The 20,047-nt window shown below is 50.2% G+C and overlaps 1 protein-coding gene across 5 annotated transcripts in view; it reads right to left on the bottom strand.

Annotated features, from left to right (window-relative positions):
• FBXW4 (F-box and WD repeat domain containing 4) overlaps positions 1-20,047 on the bottom strand; it is an 81,639-nt gene that overhangs the window by 1,764 nt on the left and 59,828 nt on the right. For 4 of the 5 annotated variants that reach the window (XM_070043948.1, XM_030865391.3, XM_060286841.2 and 1 more), the window contains exons 6-8: positions 10,096-10,161; positions 911-1,051; positions 201-342 (exon numbers count right to left, since the gene is read on the bottom strand). In XM_070043948.1, the coding sequence (XP_069900049.1) occupies positions 201-342; positions 911-1,051; positions 10,096-10,161 (349 nt within the window). The remainder of the gene's footprint in view (positions 1-200; positions 343-910; positions 1,052-10,095; positions 10,162-20,047) is intronic. The other variant, XM_060286840.2, reaches the window with a different exon arrangement.

Below are 20,047 nucleotides of genomic sequence, written 5' to 3'. Positions count from 1 at the left end.
CTGCACGGGAGGGACAGGAGTGGCGAGAGCGTCCCCACCGGGAGCTGGGGGAACCCAAACCCAGGATTCCCAGGCCTAATGCCAGGGGACAGGGGCCACTGTAGGCTTCCTCCCACCCCCTCCAGGCACACCCGCTCGCAGCACAGCCCCCAATAACAAGTCCCGGCATCCAGGAGGCCTGCAGTGGGCAGGACGCTTACGTGTAGGCAGGCCCTTTGGCGCCGGTCCCACAGTCGCACCACACCGTAGTAGGAGGAGCCAGTGGCCAGCAGGTGGTTCCCGTCTGTCTGCAGGCAGTACAGCGTGCTGTCGTGGGGCTCTTCCCACTCCATGACACACTTCCTGTCCGGGAGGAGGTGATGCAGGGGGAGGTTTGGGGGTGCCCTCCACCTCCACCCCAGCTTCCCCAGAGGCCTTAGGGAGCCACTCTGGCTGGGAGAAAGAGATGCCGAATCACCAAATTCCTTTAAAACCAGACTTAATGGGGGAAAGCCTCCTCAGTAAAGATCTCCTTCTCAGCAAGTCCCTGGCCCCAGGCAGGTTTATGCCTCGTTTGCGCATCACGTGGTTGCTGTGTGTCACCAGACTTAAGAGGCAAGAAAGGCCTCGAGAAAGCTGGACAGAATGCTGAGGGACAGCACCCTGATGGCGCCCAAGGAGGCTCTTATCAGGGCCTCGTGGCTATGGTCTCCTGGGTCACAGGACCAGGGCCGCCAAGGTGGGGAGTCTAAGCTTGATCTGACCTTGTCAGCTGCTCTCTACCAGCCCCTGATACAGAGTCTCCGTCCCTCTCCTTTGGGCCCGCCAGGACTGGAGGGAGGGCCAGGACTGGAGGGAGGGCCAGGACTGGAGGGAGGGCCAGGACTGGCATGGGGTTCTCACCACCTGTCCTGCTGCCCGGCACACTCACCGGACACTGGCTCGGAGGTCCCAGTAGCGAACGTAGGTGTCGTAACCACAGGACAGGAGTGTGGAAGGGGACTCATACATGACGTCCAGCACCCCCGCCCCTGGGGGAAAGTCACCGCCCAGGTGCGTCATCAGCTGTCCGCTGGGAAGAGAGGCAGGGCAGAGGATGAGAGCTTGTCCCACCCTGGCCCACACACATTCTTTTAACCTTCAAATGGCATCAGTTCCTGGGGAAATGCAGCTCTCCTTCCTGAGCTAGAATTAGATTCCGTTAGGAGGGAGGCCAAAGGAGGAGATGCCCTAGACTCCCACCCCTCTCCCCACTTCCCAGTCCCTGCCTCTCCCCCAGCTGAAGGCCTCCGTCAGCCACCAGCAGCCCCTCCATCACACCTGCACGCTGGCTGCCTGTCGCCCAGCCACTCCTCCTCGGGACGATGAATGGGCCGTGCTGAAGGGGTCGGCCCCCCTCACACACACACACTTGGTTACTTTATACGCCTTGATCCCGCAGGTCATGCGGTTCTGCGCTGCCTGAGTCCAATGCCTTAATTCCTGCCTGTAATCTGGGGCTCAAACCTCACTGGGGATAAAGACCACACAAAGGGAGAAGGGGAGTCCCAGGAGATGTTAAAACAAGTAAACACCTTTGTGTCTGGGGAGAGAAATCGCTGAGAAAGCAGCTTAGCAGGCTGGTCCCTGGTGTTCCTGGCCCGGCTGGCCCCCGGCCCGGGGCTAGCACGCCTCTGTGATCACAGCCACCAGCCTGCTGGGCTCCAGCTTGCTCCCCCCACCCTTGCCCCTCTCGGTGGCCGAGAGCAGATTACCGAGAAGAACAATTTCTTTGTGACTGTGTAATTCCCTCCGTGACCGCGGCAGTGGGCAGACCCCTCGCCCCAATGCCAGACCCCTAGCAACCATGTAGGGGGGCCTCCTGGCCCTAGCAACTACCCCTCAACATCAAGTGTACCCGCTAATTCCTGTGGTTAGGGGACGGGTAGAAGCGGTGAGTTTCTGCAGAATGACTGGGGGGAATGAAGAAGAAGGGGACACGCTCCAGGCCAAATTCCTCAGCTTCACCCAAGAGATGCTGGGCTCTCCCCTGTGATGTGACGGGAGAAACTGGGCTGTGGACACTTCACAGGGACACCCAGGTGAGAGGCCCCGGCACGGGTTAGGGAGGACTTTGTGGTCTCACCAGCCCAGCTTCGGCCCAGGCAGGTTTCACCAGAGAGCCTGAGGTAGACGAGGCCACCAGCCACATGTGTGAATGTGGACCTTAGCTCCAGTCCTACCTCACACAGACTCTCTGACCCTCAACCTCCCTTCTCCTCAGTGGAGCTGCCATCTTCCCTAAAGGAGTACCAAGGAGGAGGCTGTGGGTTCTTTTCTGCCCAACTCTGCCCACGAGTCCTGGGCAGTGTGGTGACCCCCAGCGAGAGCACTGTTGTTCTCCAGTCAGGGTGGGGGGCGGGGGGTAGGCCTTAAGTCAGCACCTGTGTCCCCAGCCTCCTTCCAAGAGAAGCGCTTCTTCCTCTGTGCGCTGAGGGATCAGACAGAAAGCCTTCTCCCCAGCATCTCCTAGAGATCACTACCTCAGCTCCCAAGAAGGCCCACCTTTCCACATGGGCCGCCAGCCATGATTCACCACCCCTGGGCAAGCCAGAGCCCTGAGAGGGCCTGGGGTCATATTCTTTCTGTCTGTCTCTGTCTGTCTCGTCCACTGGGTCAGGGCTATTTTGCTCCACAGTTCTCCCTCCTTCCAGATTTAGGGGCCCTGCCCCCTCCATTAGTGAGGCCTTCAGGAATGACTGAGGAGCTCTCCCCTTTAATCTGTAGAAGTAATTTCATGTTTGTCTGTTTGAAATAGAAGATGAAAGGCAGTGGAGATTGGGGGGCGTGAAGCCCAGCATGGCTCTACCTGCCCACCCCTGGTCCCAGGGCTCAGAAGGAAGGAGAGCTGGGCACCCATGGACTGAGGGACGGCAGCAGAAGGGCCACGCCCAGACCGAGTTGCCACCCTGGGCCCCTGCCCAGGCAGGGGGGCATCTGAGCCACCGCTGGAAAGTGTCATGCCAGTGTGTGCAATAAGAAACACAGAACTCTACCCTCTGGGTAGACCCAAAGGCCGAGCGAGCACCAGCCCCTGGAGACCAGGACAAGTCCCCAAAGCCCCCTGTCTGCCAGCCCAGCCTGGCCGGGGCCTGAGGAGTTTCTGCCATGTTAGTCCTCTGATTCTCTGAAAGGGCCACACACACTTTAAATGGGCCAATAAAAAGATACAGTTTCTTTTGCCTCTGGGCCTGGGACCCTCGAGGCTCTGTTGTGCAGTGCCTGTGAGGTTAAGTTCAGAGCATAAACTGACACACCAGGCTCTGGGAAATGGCCCGTCTCTTCAAATAGCAGCCCAGCGGTGCCATAGGAGCCCCGCTGGGGCTTTGATTGGGGAAAACAAACAGAAATGGCACCGTGGGCCCTCGTGGCCCCACCACAGGACCAATTTAACTAGAAAACTCTAGCTCAACTGCTCTGGTGGAGGAAGGAAGATGAGCTCAACAATAGCCCCAAACTTTGGGGGGAAGGGGGACAAAACAAGCTGTTTGTCTCCTCAGCCCCTCCTCCGGGTTCCTTTTCTTACAGCAAGTGTGTTCTTGTAAAAACGATTAGATTGCAATTTGTATAACGTGGTGACCCCCAAATTCAGACGTTTCACCCCTTTTCTCTGGAAAGAATGTTAAGAATGCCTCTCGGCCTCTCACGGTGGGGGGCGCAAGGGGGGCGTGCAGAGCCTTGGCTGTCGCACAACTTGTGTGGGAAAGGGGCTGCCGCTTAGAGCCTCAGGCCAAGACAGGAGCAAGGGCCAACTCTGTCACTATAGAGGGCCAGACAAAAAGTCCATTCCCTTCCAACTCCTGCGCACAAAGCCGGGGCCTCCAGGAGCCACTGAGGGCTGGGGGGCCTCCACCCCAGCCTCCCCGCAGCCTGACTCCAGCAATTCTCTCTTGACCCAGGGAAAGATAAAGACAGATGGGGCTGCCCCTGTGAGCCTGATGAATGAGACACAGGCCGGGGAGACCTGGCTGTGTGTGGCTTCCCCCAGGAGTCCCCAGAGTACCTGGGTAGGAAAAGCAAGTGGAGTGTGGCCTCATCCCAGGGACCCTCGAGGAGGGGATCAGGTGAGAGAATCAGATCTCCCTGGCCCATCCCAACCTGCTGCCCAGGCAACTCCACTGAAGCTGGAGGGAAATGGGATGACAGGAACTCCCTGACAGTCAGGGAGGAGGAAATTTAAATAAGATACTTATACCACCCCCCATCACCATCTTTGTGGGGACAGCTAATTAGAGGTAGGCACTGGCCTTGAAGACCCAGACGCCCTGTCTGGGAGAGGCCCTAAGCACCAGGCTGGAGTTAGGCACAGAGGGGCAGTCCCTGGAAGCCCCCCTCCACCCTACCCCCAGTCTGGGTCCTGCAGGCCAGGGAAGCTGGGTGACCTGCGTCACTGCCTTCCTCCCTCTGAGTTCCCTCATCCCGGCCTCCACACGCCTCCCTTGCCTGGCCCGCCTGAGCTTCCAGCACAAGCCGTGGCCCATAGAAAGTCCTCCTGTGCTAAACTGCCCTGAGGGCAGATAACCCTGGCTCTACCTCCTCACCCACATCTAAGAATGCCCATGGCCCTCACACCATTGACAGCCACTGTTAACACACTGGGTTCCTGATGATGCTCCTTGGAGGTTCTATGGGTATTCATTCCTGCATCTGTTTGGGTGTGAGGATACCCCATCTGGCACGTGCAACTGCAAAAATGCAATGATGGCTTTTGGAGAGAGGGTGGAAGGGTGGCAAACACCCCACCTTCCTACATCGTCTCTGCCCCCAGGGGACAGATGGCCTGAAGGTATAAGCTGGACCCAACATGGTCATTAAGAAAATAGGAGGGTTCTGCTCCCTTCTTTCTTTCCACCCTCTCCTTCCCTTTCTTCCTTTCTTTGATCAATAACCATTTCCTGAGCACCTTCTGTATACGAGGCATTGCGCCTAATAGAAACTGCAGGGAGATGTGAGATGAGACTTTGAGGGAGACAGTCCCTTCTTCAAGGAGTTTTCAGTCCAGGGAGGGAGAGAAGTCTGTCATCTATCCAACTAACAATACAAGGGGAGGCTCAGTGGGTACCAGAAGAGAGATGAAAGAGTTTTATAAGGGGACAGATAAAAGAACATCTCTTCAGTGAGTGACAGGATCGTGACAGGCAGTGACAGGAGATGGGGGGCAGCTCAGGTGAAGGGCCAGCAACAACAGAGGTGCAGGGCTGGGGCACCTGGCTTGGCTGGAGGCGTGGGTATGTGTGGGGCACAAGCTGGTGGGATCTGGCTTCCTGACCACGATGGGCCTCCGGGTGCTCACTGCTCAGCTGGCATGAGAGGAGGGAGTGGTTGTCCTCGTCCAGCCCCCTGGTGGGGAGGAGGGAGTCAAGGGGGCAGACAGGTCCCACATATAACCACAGAGTCCGTGGAGACCAGGAGAAGCCCACCGAAGCTTCGCCTACCCCAGTCCCATCAGGTGCATGGGAAGGGCCCTTTCCAAGCCACAGGTGTCTCACATGCATGCGTGTGCGCGTGCACAGCCCCAGCACCTGCCCATGCACACGTGTTCAGACACTGTGGCTCAAAGGCCAGGCAGCCGGGCAGCCCACTTTGTACTGCTAACAAGAGGACCGTAATTACAGGAAGGGGCAGCCGGGCAGATAAAAGGATACAAAATTTCAACATCTGTTGCCATAAAGGGATAAGGAGAAGTGAAACGCAAAGTATCAGTTTGGTGTCAGCAGGCAGAGAGCCAATTTCAAAGAGTTGGGGTGGGAGGACAGAGGGGACAAGAAAGAAAAAGGGAAGGGGTGGGGGGAGAAAGAAAGAAAGAAAGAGAAAGAAATTACAGGGTTCCTCAAAGAGGTAAAGAAAAAAGAAAATGAGAAAAGCTGTCAATAATACTTTCAAAGGAGAAGGCAGGTACTTTAAAGAGGGGCAATTCCCATAATCACCCCGACTGAGGGCCAGGCCCCCTGCCCCAGGTGGAGGTGGAGGGCGGGGGCAGAGACAAAGCCACACCTGGGTGGGATGGGCACTAATGGTGCCCTCAGAGCGGCTCAGCCTGCGCTCAGGACACCAGTTCTTTCTGCAGACAGTTAGAAAGGGTTGCAGCCAGGCGCCCGTTGTCATTCCAAACACCATCAGATGCCGTGACATGTGTCTCCCGTGTTCAGTCCAGGGTTCCAAGATAAGTTCCCAGCCTGAAGGGAAGCTATACCAGGCCACATGGTGGCCATCAAGGGGGCCCTATGAATGCTCTAAGGTCACCAACTCCAGCCACAGGGGTGAGAATCAGGGAGGGCTTCATGGTGGAGGTGCTATTTATGCTGAAGAATGAGCAGGGTTTCAGTAGGCAGAGAGGGGGTATCCCAAGCACAGGGGTCAGCTAGAGCAAAAGCTCAGAGGGGAAAAATATAGGGTGTCTGTCAGAATATGTGAGAAGCTTCTTTGCCCCTACCTTTGCTGAGAAAGAGATTTAAGGGCTAAGGATGGAAATGGAGGAGTCATGGGGAACTGGGGATAATGCGGGCCTGAAGGGGAAGGGGAGATGAGGTGGGATTATGCAGGGGCCATGAATATGGTCACACACATACAGAGCAGTGCAGTACCTAGCCAAGGACTCAAATCCTCAATGCCCTAGGAGTAGCCAAGTCGCCAAAACCCACCCCTACTGACTTCCTTACCCAACAGTCCCCAGGCTGGCTTAGGACCACAGCTGGACCCACTATGACATCTCCAACGCTGAGATCACAGGCCTCTCCATCCTGGTGCCTGCCTCCCCACTGCCACTGGGGTTGCCCGTTGTGCCCTGGTCTCAGGGCACCAATAGTAGATCCAGCTCAAACGTACCCTGGCAGAAAAGGTAAAATCCACAGCAAGGGCAAACCCAGGGGAAGATCACTGGCTTGATGTGTTGTCAAGCCAGTCAGAACCGCCACCCACCACCGGGGTCTTCCAGCAGCAGAGGCGTGCCCCACACAGATAACACCTTCCCTGGGGCTGAGCCAAGGGCCCCGATCAAATGCAGATGGAGAACACAAGATGGGCCTTAATTCCTCCAGACCCAAACTCAGTAACAGGATGGCTTTGGCACAGTTCCTCAGGGCCTAGCTAGGGATACTTTAGTGGTTGGCTATCTGCACAGTCTCTCAGGATAGAGCCCTTGGGGGCCAGGGACTGGGCCTGAATGCCATCTATCCTCGGAAACAGGAACACTCTAGCACGTCCAAATTGGGTGAAGGACTCTATCTTTCTTCCCATCTGATTTAGACAGGTTAGAAATCCCCTGTCCTTTGACCTGTCCGCAGCTTTAGGAGAGAGAAGGGCAGGAAAGGAGGAAGGGAGAGGGTGACAGCCAAGTTCCTTACCATCTAGGCAATGGCTTTGTGCCCACGGGTGCTCTGAGACCTGTGTGCTCCAGCTAGCACCTCCCCATCCCTAGCCCAGAGGGAGAACAGAGTCTCCAGGAATCCTGATGAACAAAGGGCTGAGGGAGCCGTGGTGACCTTGAAAGAGGTCTCCAGGCACTGTGAAAAGCAGCCTGAGGACCAGTACTGGGAGAGACACAGATGAGGGTGTGCTGGTGCCCAGCAGGCTGCCTCTGAGCCGCGTCCCAGCCCCCACCATCATCCCGAGAGCAGCCCCTGGAGGGGCAATGATGCTCTGAGCAAAACTGCCCCTCCAGTACTTCTCCCCCGCAAGTTGTAGCACACACATAAAAGAGAAAATCCCAGAACTCCTCAAGTTTCAGCGGTGACAGGTTAAAAGCAAAGAATCCACCCAGCACGGAACACCGCCCCGCAACTGAGTCCTGCCGACGATGTTGCTCCACCTTCCAGATTGGCCTGTCAGTCAGGCTTTGGCATTATTGAAAGATCAAACTCTGTCCTGCCTGTTCATTACCTTAATCCTATTTTCTACATGGCTTTATTATCTGCTTGGGCTTCTCTGGGAAAGACAGCTACAGACAGTCGTCCTGTCCATCCGTTTCCTCCCACCGAAAGCAGATGCCTCCACCAGGGCATCTTTCCCTCAGTCCCTGCATCACTGGTCGTCCAGGCTTCCCTGGGAATGGAAGAGATGTTTAAGCAAGGCCTGGCTCCTCAGTGGTGAGGAGAGGAGTCTGGGAGCTAGAGAGAAGGGAAAGCCAAGTGATGCCCAGGGCGGCCTTGCCTCAGGCTGGCGTAAGGGTGCAATGGCTATTGTCTGGCTTCTGTGAGAACTGAGGCCATAGCTGTCTTGTGCCCATTTTCATTCAGGTCCTTTCTGGGTTCTGTAAAGACCCAGTGTTTAGGGTTAGTGAGGTCTAGGGATTTCATAAGAGAATGCTGTTGAGGCAGCTGGTGCCTTAGAACGCCATCCTGACCATAAATCTGTGCCCAGAAGCATCCCTACCAAGGCAACCACGGGCAGAAGAGGCCGAAGACGACTCAACCTTCCAGATAAAGCTGGGTCACGGTGGGGTGGTGTACACCCTCCCTGCCCCAGCTTGTCCGCCATCCCAGGCCCAGATCAATATTGATGCCAAGCATAAGGTCCAGCTATGTGACTAAATAAAACTGACTTTCAGCAGAAATGCTCCTCTGCAACCTCAACGGTGAAAAAGCAAACAATCCAGTTAGGAATGGGCAAAAAACATGAGCAGACATTTCACCAAAGAGAATATACAGAAGGCAAATAAGCACAAGGAAACTTGTTCAACATCACTAGCTATTAGGGAAATTCAAATTAAAACCACAATTAAATAACACATCCGTTAAAATAGCTAAAATAAAAAATAGTGACACTACCAGATGCTGTTGAGAATGTGAAGAAACTAGATCTCTCAGACACTGGGATCAGAATATAAAGTGGTAAAGATACTCAAAATAGTCTGACAGACAGGTAAAAAACTAAACACACACTTACTAATGACTCAGCAATTGTATTCCCCCGCATTAATCCCAGAAAACTGCAAATATATGTCCACACAAAAGCCTATACGCAAATGTTCATAGTAGCTTGATCTGCAATAGTCAGAAAACTGAGAACAACTCAAACATCCTTCAGTGGGTGGATGCTGGTCAATGGGGAAAGAAACTTTGGTACATCCATACCAGGGAATACTACTGAGCAATAAGAAATAAAGCACGACTGACACATGAATCAGCTTCTGTGGATCTCAAGGTAATTATGCTCAGTATATTAAAAAAAAAGCAAATCTCCAAATGTTAGATATATTATTTCATTTATATTACTTTTTAAATGACAGAGATGAAGAACACCTAAGTGGTTGCCAGGGGTTAGGGCAAGAAGGAGTGGAGGAGGGGAGGAGGATGGGTGCAACTATAAAGGGGTACATGAGGGGTCTCTGTGCTGATGGAACAAACAGTTATCTTGACTGCGGTAGCAGTTACATGACTCTACACATGGGATAAAACTGCAAAGAAATACGTACACACACACATACCACACGAATAAGTACAATCAGATAAAGGTCTATGGACTGTACCAATGTCAACTTCCTAGACTTGATATTATGTAAGATGTTACACAGGTACCTTGCCTTCCTACTTTTGTAACTTCCTGTGAATCTATAATTATGTCAAAATGAAAGATTAAAAAAACCCCAACAGAATGGCAGGTAATCAGATGGGAATGTGTCAAGCCTGCCAAGGCAGAGAATTGTGAACAAAAACTGGATATATTCTAACTGTTCTGTATTGTTGTTCTTACGGATCTGTAGGCCACTTCCAAAATTTCTTTATTTTAGAAAAACCATCTCTGAGGATAGATGGGATTTTCTATGGCCACATAGTCAGGCACTCCTTAGAGAAGAAGTATCATGCATCCAGACTTTTGTTGTTGTTACCATAAATTCTACATGAAATTATTTACCTATTATAAATTACTTCAACAGTCTCCTCAAGCTAACAAATGATTCCATGTGTGAAGGTGCCACAGCGGAGGCTGTCAGTGGGTTTTGGGGCAGGGTCCTTCCAGCATCCTCCTGGACCACTCGGCCAACTGAACCAGGGGCTGGCTCAGCCAGCTTTCCTCTGCTTCCCAACCACTCCATCCCCGCCCACCCTGGAAGCCATGGTGGGCTCAGGAATCTCTTACCTGTTGAGGTCCCAGATTCTTAGGGGTGAGAAGTGCCCACAACAGGCTGTCCCTGTCACAAAGGAGCTGCCAAACAAAAGGAGAGCAGTTAGGTCTGGCTTGTCAGAACTTGTGGCGGAAATGGCTATACAATTGGAAGTGCTGTGCTCATTCTCCAGGGGATCATGGGGTTAAGCCAGGATGAGAGAAGCAGCCAAGAGAGCCATCAGAGAAGTTGTGGGAAAACCATATGGAAGCACAGTGAGGGCTGTAATCTCCCAGAGCTGCTTGGCCAGAGGACCCATGGATTCAATAGCTGAGTTTGCTGCTTAGACCTGGTTGGGTAGTCTCTGCCCACCATAAAAATGGATCTCTAGATGTACAACTGAGGCCAAGGGAGAGCAAGCCTGTTGGGCTTCGGCTGTATGAACACCAAGTTCACAATGCCACACCACAGAAATGGTCTCCTGCGAATAGGTTGCTGGGTGCCAGAAGGGGATGCCCTGGTCAGAGGTGAGGGAGGCTGGGGGACTTTACCGAAGGTTTTAAGAGCTGGGGGAATATGGTAACATGGTACAAGCACCAGGTAGGTATAAAGGCACCAAACTGAGAAAAGGCGAACTATGAAAGGTGGGTAACAACGTGAAAAGGTGAGGGTGGGAAAGTAGGGAATGTGAGGGGCCAGGCAGCCAGGACTGCTGTGGAGTGGGATAGGAGTCAGACAGAGTTTAAAGGATAATGACAGACACTGCCAAGAGGCAGGAGAGAAGGAACACTCAGTATTTCCCAGAGTCTCTCTTAAACCCCTAAAAAGTTCAACATATACCATCTGCAGAGTTTCATTTTAAGTGGAGGCCCAAACCCAGTGAGAAGAAATCTGTGCAATGAGCCAGGCTGGCCATAGTGCCAGGACTAGAACTGGAACCCACACGCCAGACCACTCCTTTGTTAGAGGATTTGGAAGGGGTTGGGAGGGGGAGCCTGCAGGAACCCTGGGCTTGAAAATCTAAACTGGAACAAGAGAGCTGAAAGCAGTTATGTCACTCAGGAGCCCTGGGGCAGGGAAGGGCCATGTCCCTACACGTCTGGGCATGGGGGGAGGAACAGGACATACTAATGACATGTTAGCAATGTGGGACAGCAGTCCATTGGCCCTGGCCTTGCCCAGCACCTGTGGCTCTCTGATCCCAAGCACGTCCGTGGGGAGGTGGATTTCCGCAGGTTGGGGCTCTGAGAAGCCGATGGCTTTGGCTTGGCGGGGGGTTGGCCTGCTAGTTGCTGATGGGGAGATGTTAGGGCAGGCATTGGCCAAGCCACTGACTTACAATCAAAATTGCAGGGCAGGGATCTATGTTTCAACCCCAGGCTGACAAAAAGGCCACATGAACCACCCTGGAGCATCCATGCCTCAAGTCAAGACTTCTCTAGGGACATGCTCGGTCTTCCCAGCTTCCTCTCAACCCATAGGCATGCCAGCAGCCACTAAACTAGAGTGACATGCTAAAACAGCCATTCCATCATGCCCCAAGTGACTCCCAGCCTGGGAAGCAGCCACTGGACACTGAAGCCCCAAACTACAAAGCCAGCTGTTATCCTCACTTCCCTCCCCCACCAACATTTTTCTCTTGAGGGTAATCCATTAATAACTGGTAAAGCCAATTACTTTGGGTTGGAAACATAATAGCCACTTAGAAATCATTCGAGCGCGCAATTGGGCTCTCCAGACTTTTGAGGAGTAGGGGGCCAGGTGAGGGGCGCCAGCACAGACATACAGACAACTCTTAAGGAGGCCTATGGCAGGCCTCTGACAGGCAACAGGCCTAACTTAGCGCCAAGGTAAGTCAATGGAGAGAGATGGGAGGCACCTGTAAGCTGAATCCCTGCTGCTCCCACAGCTCTGAGCCCCAGCAGGCCGGGCCGGGGATGGGAACACCTGGCCCTGGACTCCTGCCCTCTGTCCCTGCCCACCCAGCCTGGCCCCGGCCCTCTGCCTCCAGGAGGAGGGCCTTTCCTGATTGCCTGGACATGACGGCCATGAACATTTCTTTCCAAAAGCTGCCCTTTTCCCTTGCTTAACCATGTGAAGCAGGGAGGAGGAACAGGAGGGAGAGTAGAGAGTCTCCCTGTCATTTGAGGGCTTAAGGGTTTAATCAAATATAACACTCAGTAAAAAAAAAAAAAAAAACTATGTATGCAACAGTCAAGCAGATTTGGAGCCAGGTCCTGCTTAGAACGTTCACCAAGTCTCACATCCAAACCACAGGGACTGTCCAGGGACAGGGATGACAAACCTGTGCTGAACAGGCAGAGGCAGGAGCTGCTGGCTGCTTGGTGGCTTGACTGGCCTTCCTCTTAAGTCCTGCCACACCCTGATCTCACCTTCATGAGACAAATGGTATTTGGGGGGTTATCTTCCCATCTTCATTTTGAGCTCATGGACTGTCTGGTGGCTCTTGTGTACTCCAGTGCCCAGCACGGCGCCTGGCCCCAAAGAGATGCCCCAAACAAACCTGTAGGCCTCAACTGAAAGGGCCTTCCAGAGCTCACAGCCAACAAGGCTGGGCAAGCTAGTCACACGAGCTGTGAGAGGGGGGGGTCCCTCTGCTTCTTAGAGAAGTAATTCCCAAATCACCAGACTCAGACCTGAATGACACATGACACAGTCATACATCGTTGGAACAGTGAAGTCCCTCATAAGCAGTGCAACCAGATAACAGATGAGAAGTACCAGCAATACCTAAAAGTGTCAACACACGCATAGACACACATGCTCTCACACAAGTGCATGCACTCTCTCACCCTGAGGGTCTAAAAGTCATTCTGACTCCACAAACTCTGCTCTTTTTGGACCAGAAAGCCCTTATCAGAAGCAAGCCTTCTACAATTTCTGGTCCGGGATCCAGTCCCAGACCCTGCCCAGATCCCCAACCTACTGTACTGGCCTCCTGGCCCCAACTCAGGCAAACCTGGCATCACAGAGATCATCATCAGGCCCAAGAAGTAGACGTAGGAGCCCTCACATCAGAGAGACCAGGAGAGTTAGGGGTTCTGGTACTCAAGTTGAGGAATAGAAAACAGCAAGATACAGAACAGAGGAGAGGAAAGTACGAAGGAAAATTAGTTGGGTGTGGGCACGGTGAATAGAAGGTTGACCCTGCTGCCTCTGCCTTAGTTTAGACCCTCTTAATTACATTAGGAATTGACTGAGCACTTGCTGCGTGCCAGGTTCTTTTTTTTTTTTTTTTTTTGGCGGTACGCGGGCCTCTCACTGTTGTGGCCTCTCCCGTTGCGGAGCGCAGGCTCCAGACGCGCAGGCTCAACGGCCATGGCTCATGGGCCCAGCCGCTCCGCGGCATGTGGGTTCTTCCCAGACCGGGGCACGAACCTGTGTCCCCTGCATCAGCAGGTGGACTCTCAACCACTGCGCCACCAGGGAAGCCCCTCCCTTTTTTTTTAATAGGCTCTCAGCCATTTTACTTAAAAAAATTTTTTTTAACTTATTTAGTTTTGGCTGCGCCGGGTCTTCATTGCTGCGCACAGGCTTTCTCTAATTGCGGCGAGTGGGGACTACTCTTCCTGGCGGTGAGCAGGCTTCTCACTGCGGTGGCTTCTCTTGTCGCGGAGCATGGGGTCTAGGCACGGGGGCTTCAGTAGCTGTGGCACGCGGGCTCAGTAGTTGTGGCTCGCGGGCTCTAGAGCACAGGCTCAGTAGTTGTGGCGCACGGACTTAGTTGCTCCTCGGCATGTAGGATCTTCCTGGACCAGGGCTCGAACCCATGTCCCCTGCATTGGCAGGTGGATTCTTAACCACTGAGCCACCAGGGAAGCCCTCGTGCCAGGTTCTGAGCAAGTGTTTCAAAAGCATTTCCCTGTCTAATCCTTGTAACTCTATGTAGCAGGTACCACTTTCCCTATTTGACAGACGAGGACACTGAGACACAGAAAGGTAACGTAACTTGCTCTAGCTCACATAGCGAGCAACTAGTAGGACTAGAATTTGAACCCAGTTAGTCTTAATTCCAGAGCCCAGGTGATTTTACACCCCGTGCCCCGTAAGTTCTCTCCCTAGCACCTAGTATCATGCCTGACACATACTGAAAACTCAAATGCTTACTGAATGAACAAATGGACAAGTGAACAAACGACTCCACCTGGAAGAAGAAAGGAGTGACTGTGGGGCTCTGAGGAGGGGCAGCAGAAGGGGCGTGCTCGGCAGCTGTGCCCCGTGGCTGGCCTGGAGCTGCCCAGCTGGCCCAGGCCCCAGCCGCCTCTGAGCTGGGGCTGACACACTTTGGCAAGAGAGGCCACCAGAGCTGTCACATCATTCACCAACATGCCCATCAAGGGTATTCAGTTCTCTTCAACCCGCATTGGCATTTTAATTACTGTTGGGTAAACTAATTTGTACAAATGAAGGCCGGGCTGCCTAATAGAATATGCAAGCTCTCTGACCTCTGACAGGCACTGACACGAGATACAAAGGCCGCCGAGGAAGGCTTTTTATCTGAGCCTTATTACTCTCTATTACTCCAATTAGTCAGGCTCCAGTGCTCCTAATTGGAGGAAAAATTGCAATTAAATCAATTTTTGATGGGCTGCAAGTGGGCTCCCGAACCGCCCTGCTTGTGAAACACTGATATTATAGCAGCAAAGGTCACAGGCTTCATCGGCACCTGGGGACCCCCGAATTCCCTCGGCCCCCTCCTAAAATGCCTCAAGGAAACCTCTGCCCCTCCATCGGCTTGGCCAGCAAGGGTGGGAAGGAGAGAGTCATTAGAACATGTCAGGTCTCATCGCTGTTGCCGCCATCTGCTAACCTGCGCCATTGACATCATTATAGCGGCTAAGTCCCAAAGCATGAATGCAGTGCGAAGGTCACACAAACTCACTGGGTGAGGAGAGGCTAGTAGCAGAAGTGCAAGTGACAGCACTGTGAGGGAGGGACCAGTGGAGTGGGAACAGGAGGTCAACAGAAGTCAGGAAGAGGAGAGACATAGTCCAGGGCAGGTGAAGGGTGAGGTAGCCAGTTCCTAAGATCCAGCCAACAGGGCACCCCAAGCCACCCAAGGGGAAGGAAAATAGATGTACTTGGGGAGGAAAAAAAAGAAAGACAAAGGAATCTTGTTCTTACCAGCAAACATCCCACCTCGCAGTGGGGAAATATACACCTGAATGCTGTCCACAGACCAGAAGGCTGAGAGTCACATCCATGATGGGGGCAGGAGCACACTGTGGGGCCTACCATCTATATAGCAGTGCCTGCCTGTGACGGCTGGGGAGGGAGTGCACAGAACTAAAGCTTAAGAGCAGGGAGGGGAAGGTAAACACAACTTCGTTCATCAAACTAAAGGATAACAAGACCAAGAAGCCTATCTGAAGCTTGAATGAGTAAAGTTTAAGGCAAATGAAAAGAAGTTCCATTTCACATAGCAACTGGCATACCACTACCTCAAAGAGATGGTGCAGACAGAAAATATAAATTCAAAAGAAGGTTAGCCAACTTCATGGGTGATTGAATCAAAATGGATTAAAAGGGAAAGAATGATATGCCTTGTCTTCAAGGAGTCAAGACCAAAAACATGTTGAATAAATGATGGTCCATCTACTTAATGGAATATTACACAAACATTTAAAATGATGTTCCCAAAGAATATAGACAAGATGTTTATGATACTATTATAAGAAAAAAAAGTAGGGTACAAACAGCATTAACAGAACTATTTTAAGAATAGCTTGTGAGGGGAAAGTAAACACAACTTTGTTCATAAAACTAAAGAATAATAAGACCAATTTTTTTAAATTACAAAGGAGGCAAGAATATAAAATAGGGGAAAGGACAGTCTCTTCAATAAATAGTGTTGAGAAAACTGGACAGCTACTTGCAAAAGAATGAAACTAGACTATCCTATACTATACACAAAAATTAACTCAAAATGGATTAAAGACTTGAATGTGAGATCTGAAACCATAAAACTCCTAGAAGAAAACATAGGCCATAAGCTCCTTGACACCAGTCTTAGCAATAATTTTTTGGATCTGACTCCAAAACAAAAGCAACAAAAGCAAAAATAAACAAGTGGGACCACATCAAACTAACAAGCTTCTACACAGCAAAGGAAATCATCAACAAAATGAGAAGGCAACCTACTGAATAGGAGAAAATATTTGCAAAGCATACATCCAATAAGGGGTTAATATCCCAAATATATAATTTTGGATATATATTTATATTATATATATTACATATATATAAAGTTGCAATTTTGGAGATATATATATATAGAGAGAGAGAGAGAGAGAGAGTTGCAATTTTACAACTCAATTGCAAAAACCAAAGAATCTGATTAGAAAATGGGCAGAGGACCTGAACAGACATTTTTCCAAAGCAGACATAGAGATGGCCAACAGGCACATGAAAAGATGCTAAACATCACTAATCATCAGGGAAACGCAAATCCAAACCACAATGAGATATCACTCACACCTGTTAGGATGGCTATTATCAAAAAGACAAGAGATAACCAGTGCTGGTGAGGGTATGGAGAAAAGGGAACCCTCGTGCACTGTTTGTGGGAATGTAAATTGGTGCAGCCACTATGGAAAACAGTGTGGAGTTTTCTCAAAACAATGAAAAATAGAACTACTATATGATCAAGTAATTCCCTTCTGAGTATTTATTTTTTAAAAACACAAAAATACTAATTTGAAAAGATATATGCACCCCCATGTTCACTGAAGCCTTATTTACAATAGCCAAGACATAGAAACAACCTAAGCATGCCTTGGTGCATAAATGGATAAAGAAGATGTGGTATCCATGTATACAACGGAATACTACTCAGCCATAAAAAAATATGGAATCTTGCCATTTGTGACATGGATGGGTCTTGAGGTATTATGCTAAGTGACATAAGTCAGGCAGAGAAAGACAAATGCTATATGATCTCACTTATATGTGAAATGTATAAAAAACAAGCGAACAAACAAATCAAATCAAAACAAAACAAAATGAAAAACCAAGTTCATAGATACAAGGAACAGACTGGTAGTTGCCAAAGGGGAGGAGGTAGGGGATGGGAGAAATGGGTGAAGGGGGCCAAAAGGTACAAACTTCCAGTTATAAAATAAGTCATGGGGAGGTAATGTGCAGCGTGGTGACCATAGTTAATAACACTGTGTTGCACATCTGAAAGTTGCTAAGAGTAAACCTTAAAAGTTCTCATCAAGAAAAAAATTCTTGTAACTATGTGAGATGACGGATGGTAACTAGACTTATTGTAGTGATCATTTTGCACTGTATACTAATATCAAATCATTGTGTTGTACATGCGAAACTAATATAATGTTATACCTCAATTAAAAAAAAAGCCTGGGTGTAGAAAAAGAAAGAGTGGAAGGAAACACACTAAAATGCTTTAAGTGACTGTGTTTGGGCAACAGAGTGATTAGCAATTCTTTCTTCTTTTAAATTTTATTTTCCAAATCTTCTTTAATGAGCATGTGCTACTTTTTAAAGGGAAAAGCATATTATTTACATCTTGTGAGAGAAAACACAACATAACCAGACATTCCCGCCCGCTGACTCACGGCCAAGAACAAGTGGACCCGATAATGAGCTGCCTGCTGGAGCAGGTGTCAGCAATAGTGGTCCTGGCATACCTTGGGCTGAAGCTTTGGGATGGACCAGTAGCCTAAGGTTAGGACAGGAAGCGCCAGATCAGAAGGGAGGGATCTTTCTCCCAATTAGGTGCCGGCCAGTAGAGAGCAAGACTGACTCCTGATTCCCACAGCGGGCAGAGGCCTGGAACACCTGTCCCAGTGTCCGTCTGTCTGCCTGCCTGTTTTGTCTGTCTGTCTCTGTCTCTGTCTCACACACACACACACACACACACACACACACACACACACACACAAAACCCAGGCCCCTCTCAGGGGATGGCCCCTCATCAGGACAGGATGGTGCAAGTAAGCCACCTAAAACGTCAGGCTCTGGAAAGAATGTCCAGAGGCTGGGCCTCCCAAGGCTCACCCTCCTACTGCAACTCTAACAAACAAGGGCAACAAAGCAAGCTTTCTGCTGCCCCACAGAGGAGTACAGTTCAACAGCTGGGAAATTCCTCTATAGAAACACAAAATGTTCATTTTCCATTTTAACCAGTGGTAAAAGGGCAGCCTGGCCAAGCATATAAGACCCTGGCCCAGGCTAAACAGGTGGAGGCTTGATGTAGTGGCTGCTCTTCCCAAATAAACCAATTCCACTCAAGAAGCAGACACTTTAAGGACCTCCCTGCTGGTTCAGTGGTTAAGAATCTGCCTTCCAATGCAGGGGATGCAGGTTCGATCCCTGGTTGAGGAAATAAGATCCCACATGCCGCGGGGCAACTAAGCCCACATGCCACAACTAGAGAAGCCGACGCACTGCAACTAGAGAAGCTCGCATGCCACAACAAAGACCCAGCACAGCCAAAAATAAATAAATCATTAAAAAAAATAGATACTTAGAAACTTGAGCAATGGAAGGGCAGAGTTAATAAAGAGAAAAAATTAACTACATTAAAAACAAAGTCTCACAGTACAATGGAGTAACATATGTTCATTCAATCTATTGAATTTAACAAGATATGCTGGAGAAGAGTTTCTACACTCTATTTTCCATCTATATGGCCTCTAAACACAAGTTTCATCCATTCCCAAGAAGAAGAAATGGCAATATGTTCCAGTGCTAAAGGAAAAACTGACTGGGTCAGACTTCCTGAGAAATGATGAACATTGATTCACAAAACTATATACCTAACAAGCGGCATGGAAAAAGAAGAAATACATATGGTCTTTATTTGCAGACACTATAACTGTCTACCTAGAAAATCCAAAAGACTCAACTGAAACTATTGCAACAAATTCCAGAGTAGGATGAGGTGGAGGGCATGCTGTGGATGATAGTGGAAAGGAGTGCGGCCTCAGGACTGCTGTCTCTGCCACCCAGTAACCATGTGATCTTGCATGAGCAATTTAACTGGGCTCTAAAGCCCAGTTTCTTTATCTATAAAACAGAAATAATATTAGGATCTAGGCACAGGCTTACTGTGAAAATTATATGAGATAAGATGCTTAAAGCAGTGTATGGCACACAGCAAGTACCCATAGATGTGAGCTGCTATACACAGCAATCACCAACCAAAATGAAATTAGAAATCCATTCACAAAAAAGAATTACTTCTGGGCTTCCCTGGTGGTGCAGTGGTTGAGAGTCCACCTACCGATGCAGGGGACACGGGTTCGTACCCCGGTCCGGGAAGATCCCACATGCCGCGGAGCGGCTGGGCCCATGAGCCATGGCCACTGAGCCTGCGCGTCCGGAGCCTGTGCTCCGCAACGGGAGAGGCCACAACAGTGAGAGGCCCGCGTACCGCAAAAAAAAAAAAAGAATTACTTCTTTACAATTTCTTTGTAAAATAGCCAAGAATAAATCTAACGAAAAAAAACAAAAACAAACAAAAAACCAAGACAGCCCCATATGAAAATACTCTGCTATATCCTTTACTAATGGACACAGAATTGCTGCATAAGTGGAGAGATATATCATGTTCCTGGATGGGAAGCCTCAAGATTATAACTGTCAGTTCTCCCCTAATTAATCTATAAATTCAATACCGTCCCAACCAAACAAGATTTTTTACTTAATCAGTTGATTCTAAAATTCATCTGGAAGAGAAGGTGCACAGAAGAGCCAAGAAATATTTTTACAAGAACAATGAGAATCAAGTCACTTGACCATGTTATCAATACTAGAATAGACAAATAGATCAATGGATCAGAATAAAGAATCCAGAGTCATACCCATATATTTGTAGGGTATCAGCAGATCCTAAATGTGGCATTTAAAGACAGTGGATGAAGGGACTTCCCTGGTGGTCCAGTGGTTAAGACTCCATGCTCCCAATGCAGAGGGTGGGGGTTCGATCCCTGGTCAGAG

Source organism: Globicephala melas, chromosome 16 (assembly GCF_963455315.2).
Source record: "Globicephala melas chromosome 16, mGloMel1.2, whole genome shotgun sequence".
NCBI classification, from domain to species: domain Eukaryota; kingdom Metazoa; phylum Chordata; class Mammalia; order Artiodactyla; family Delphinidae; genus Globicephala; species Globicephala melas.
The sequence above is the reverse complement of the archived record's forward strand: the minus strand, read 5'-3'. Positions and strand labels throughout refer to the sequence as shown.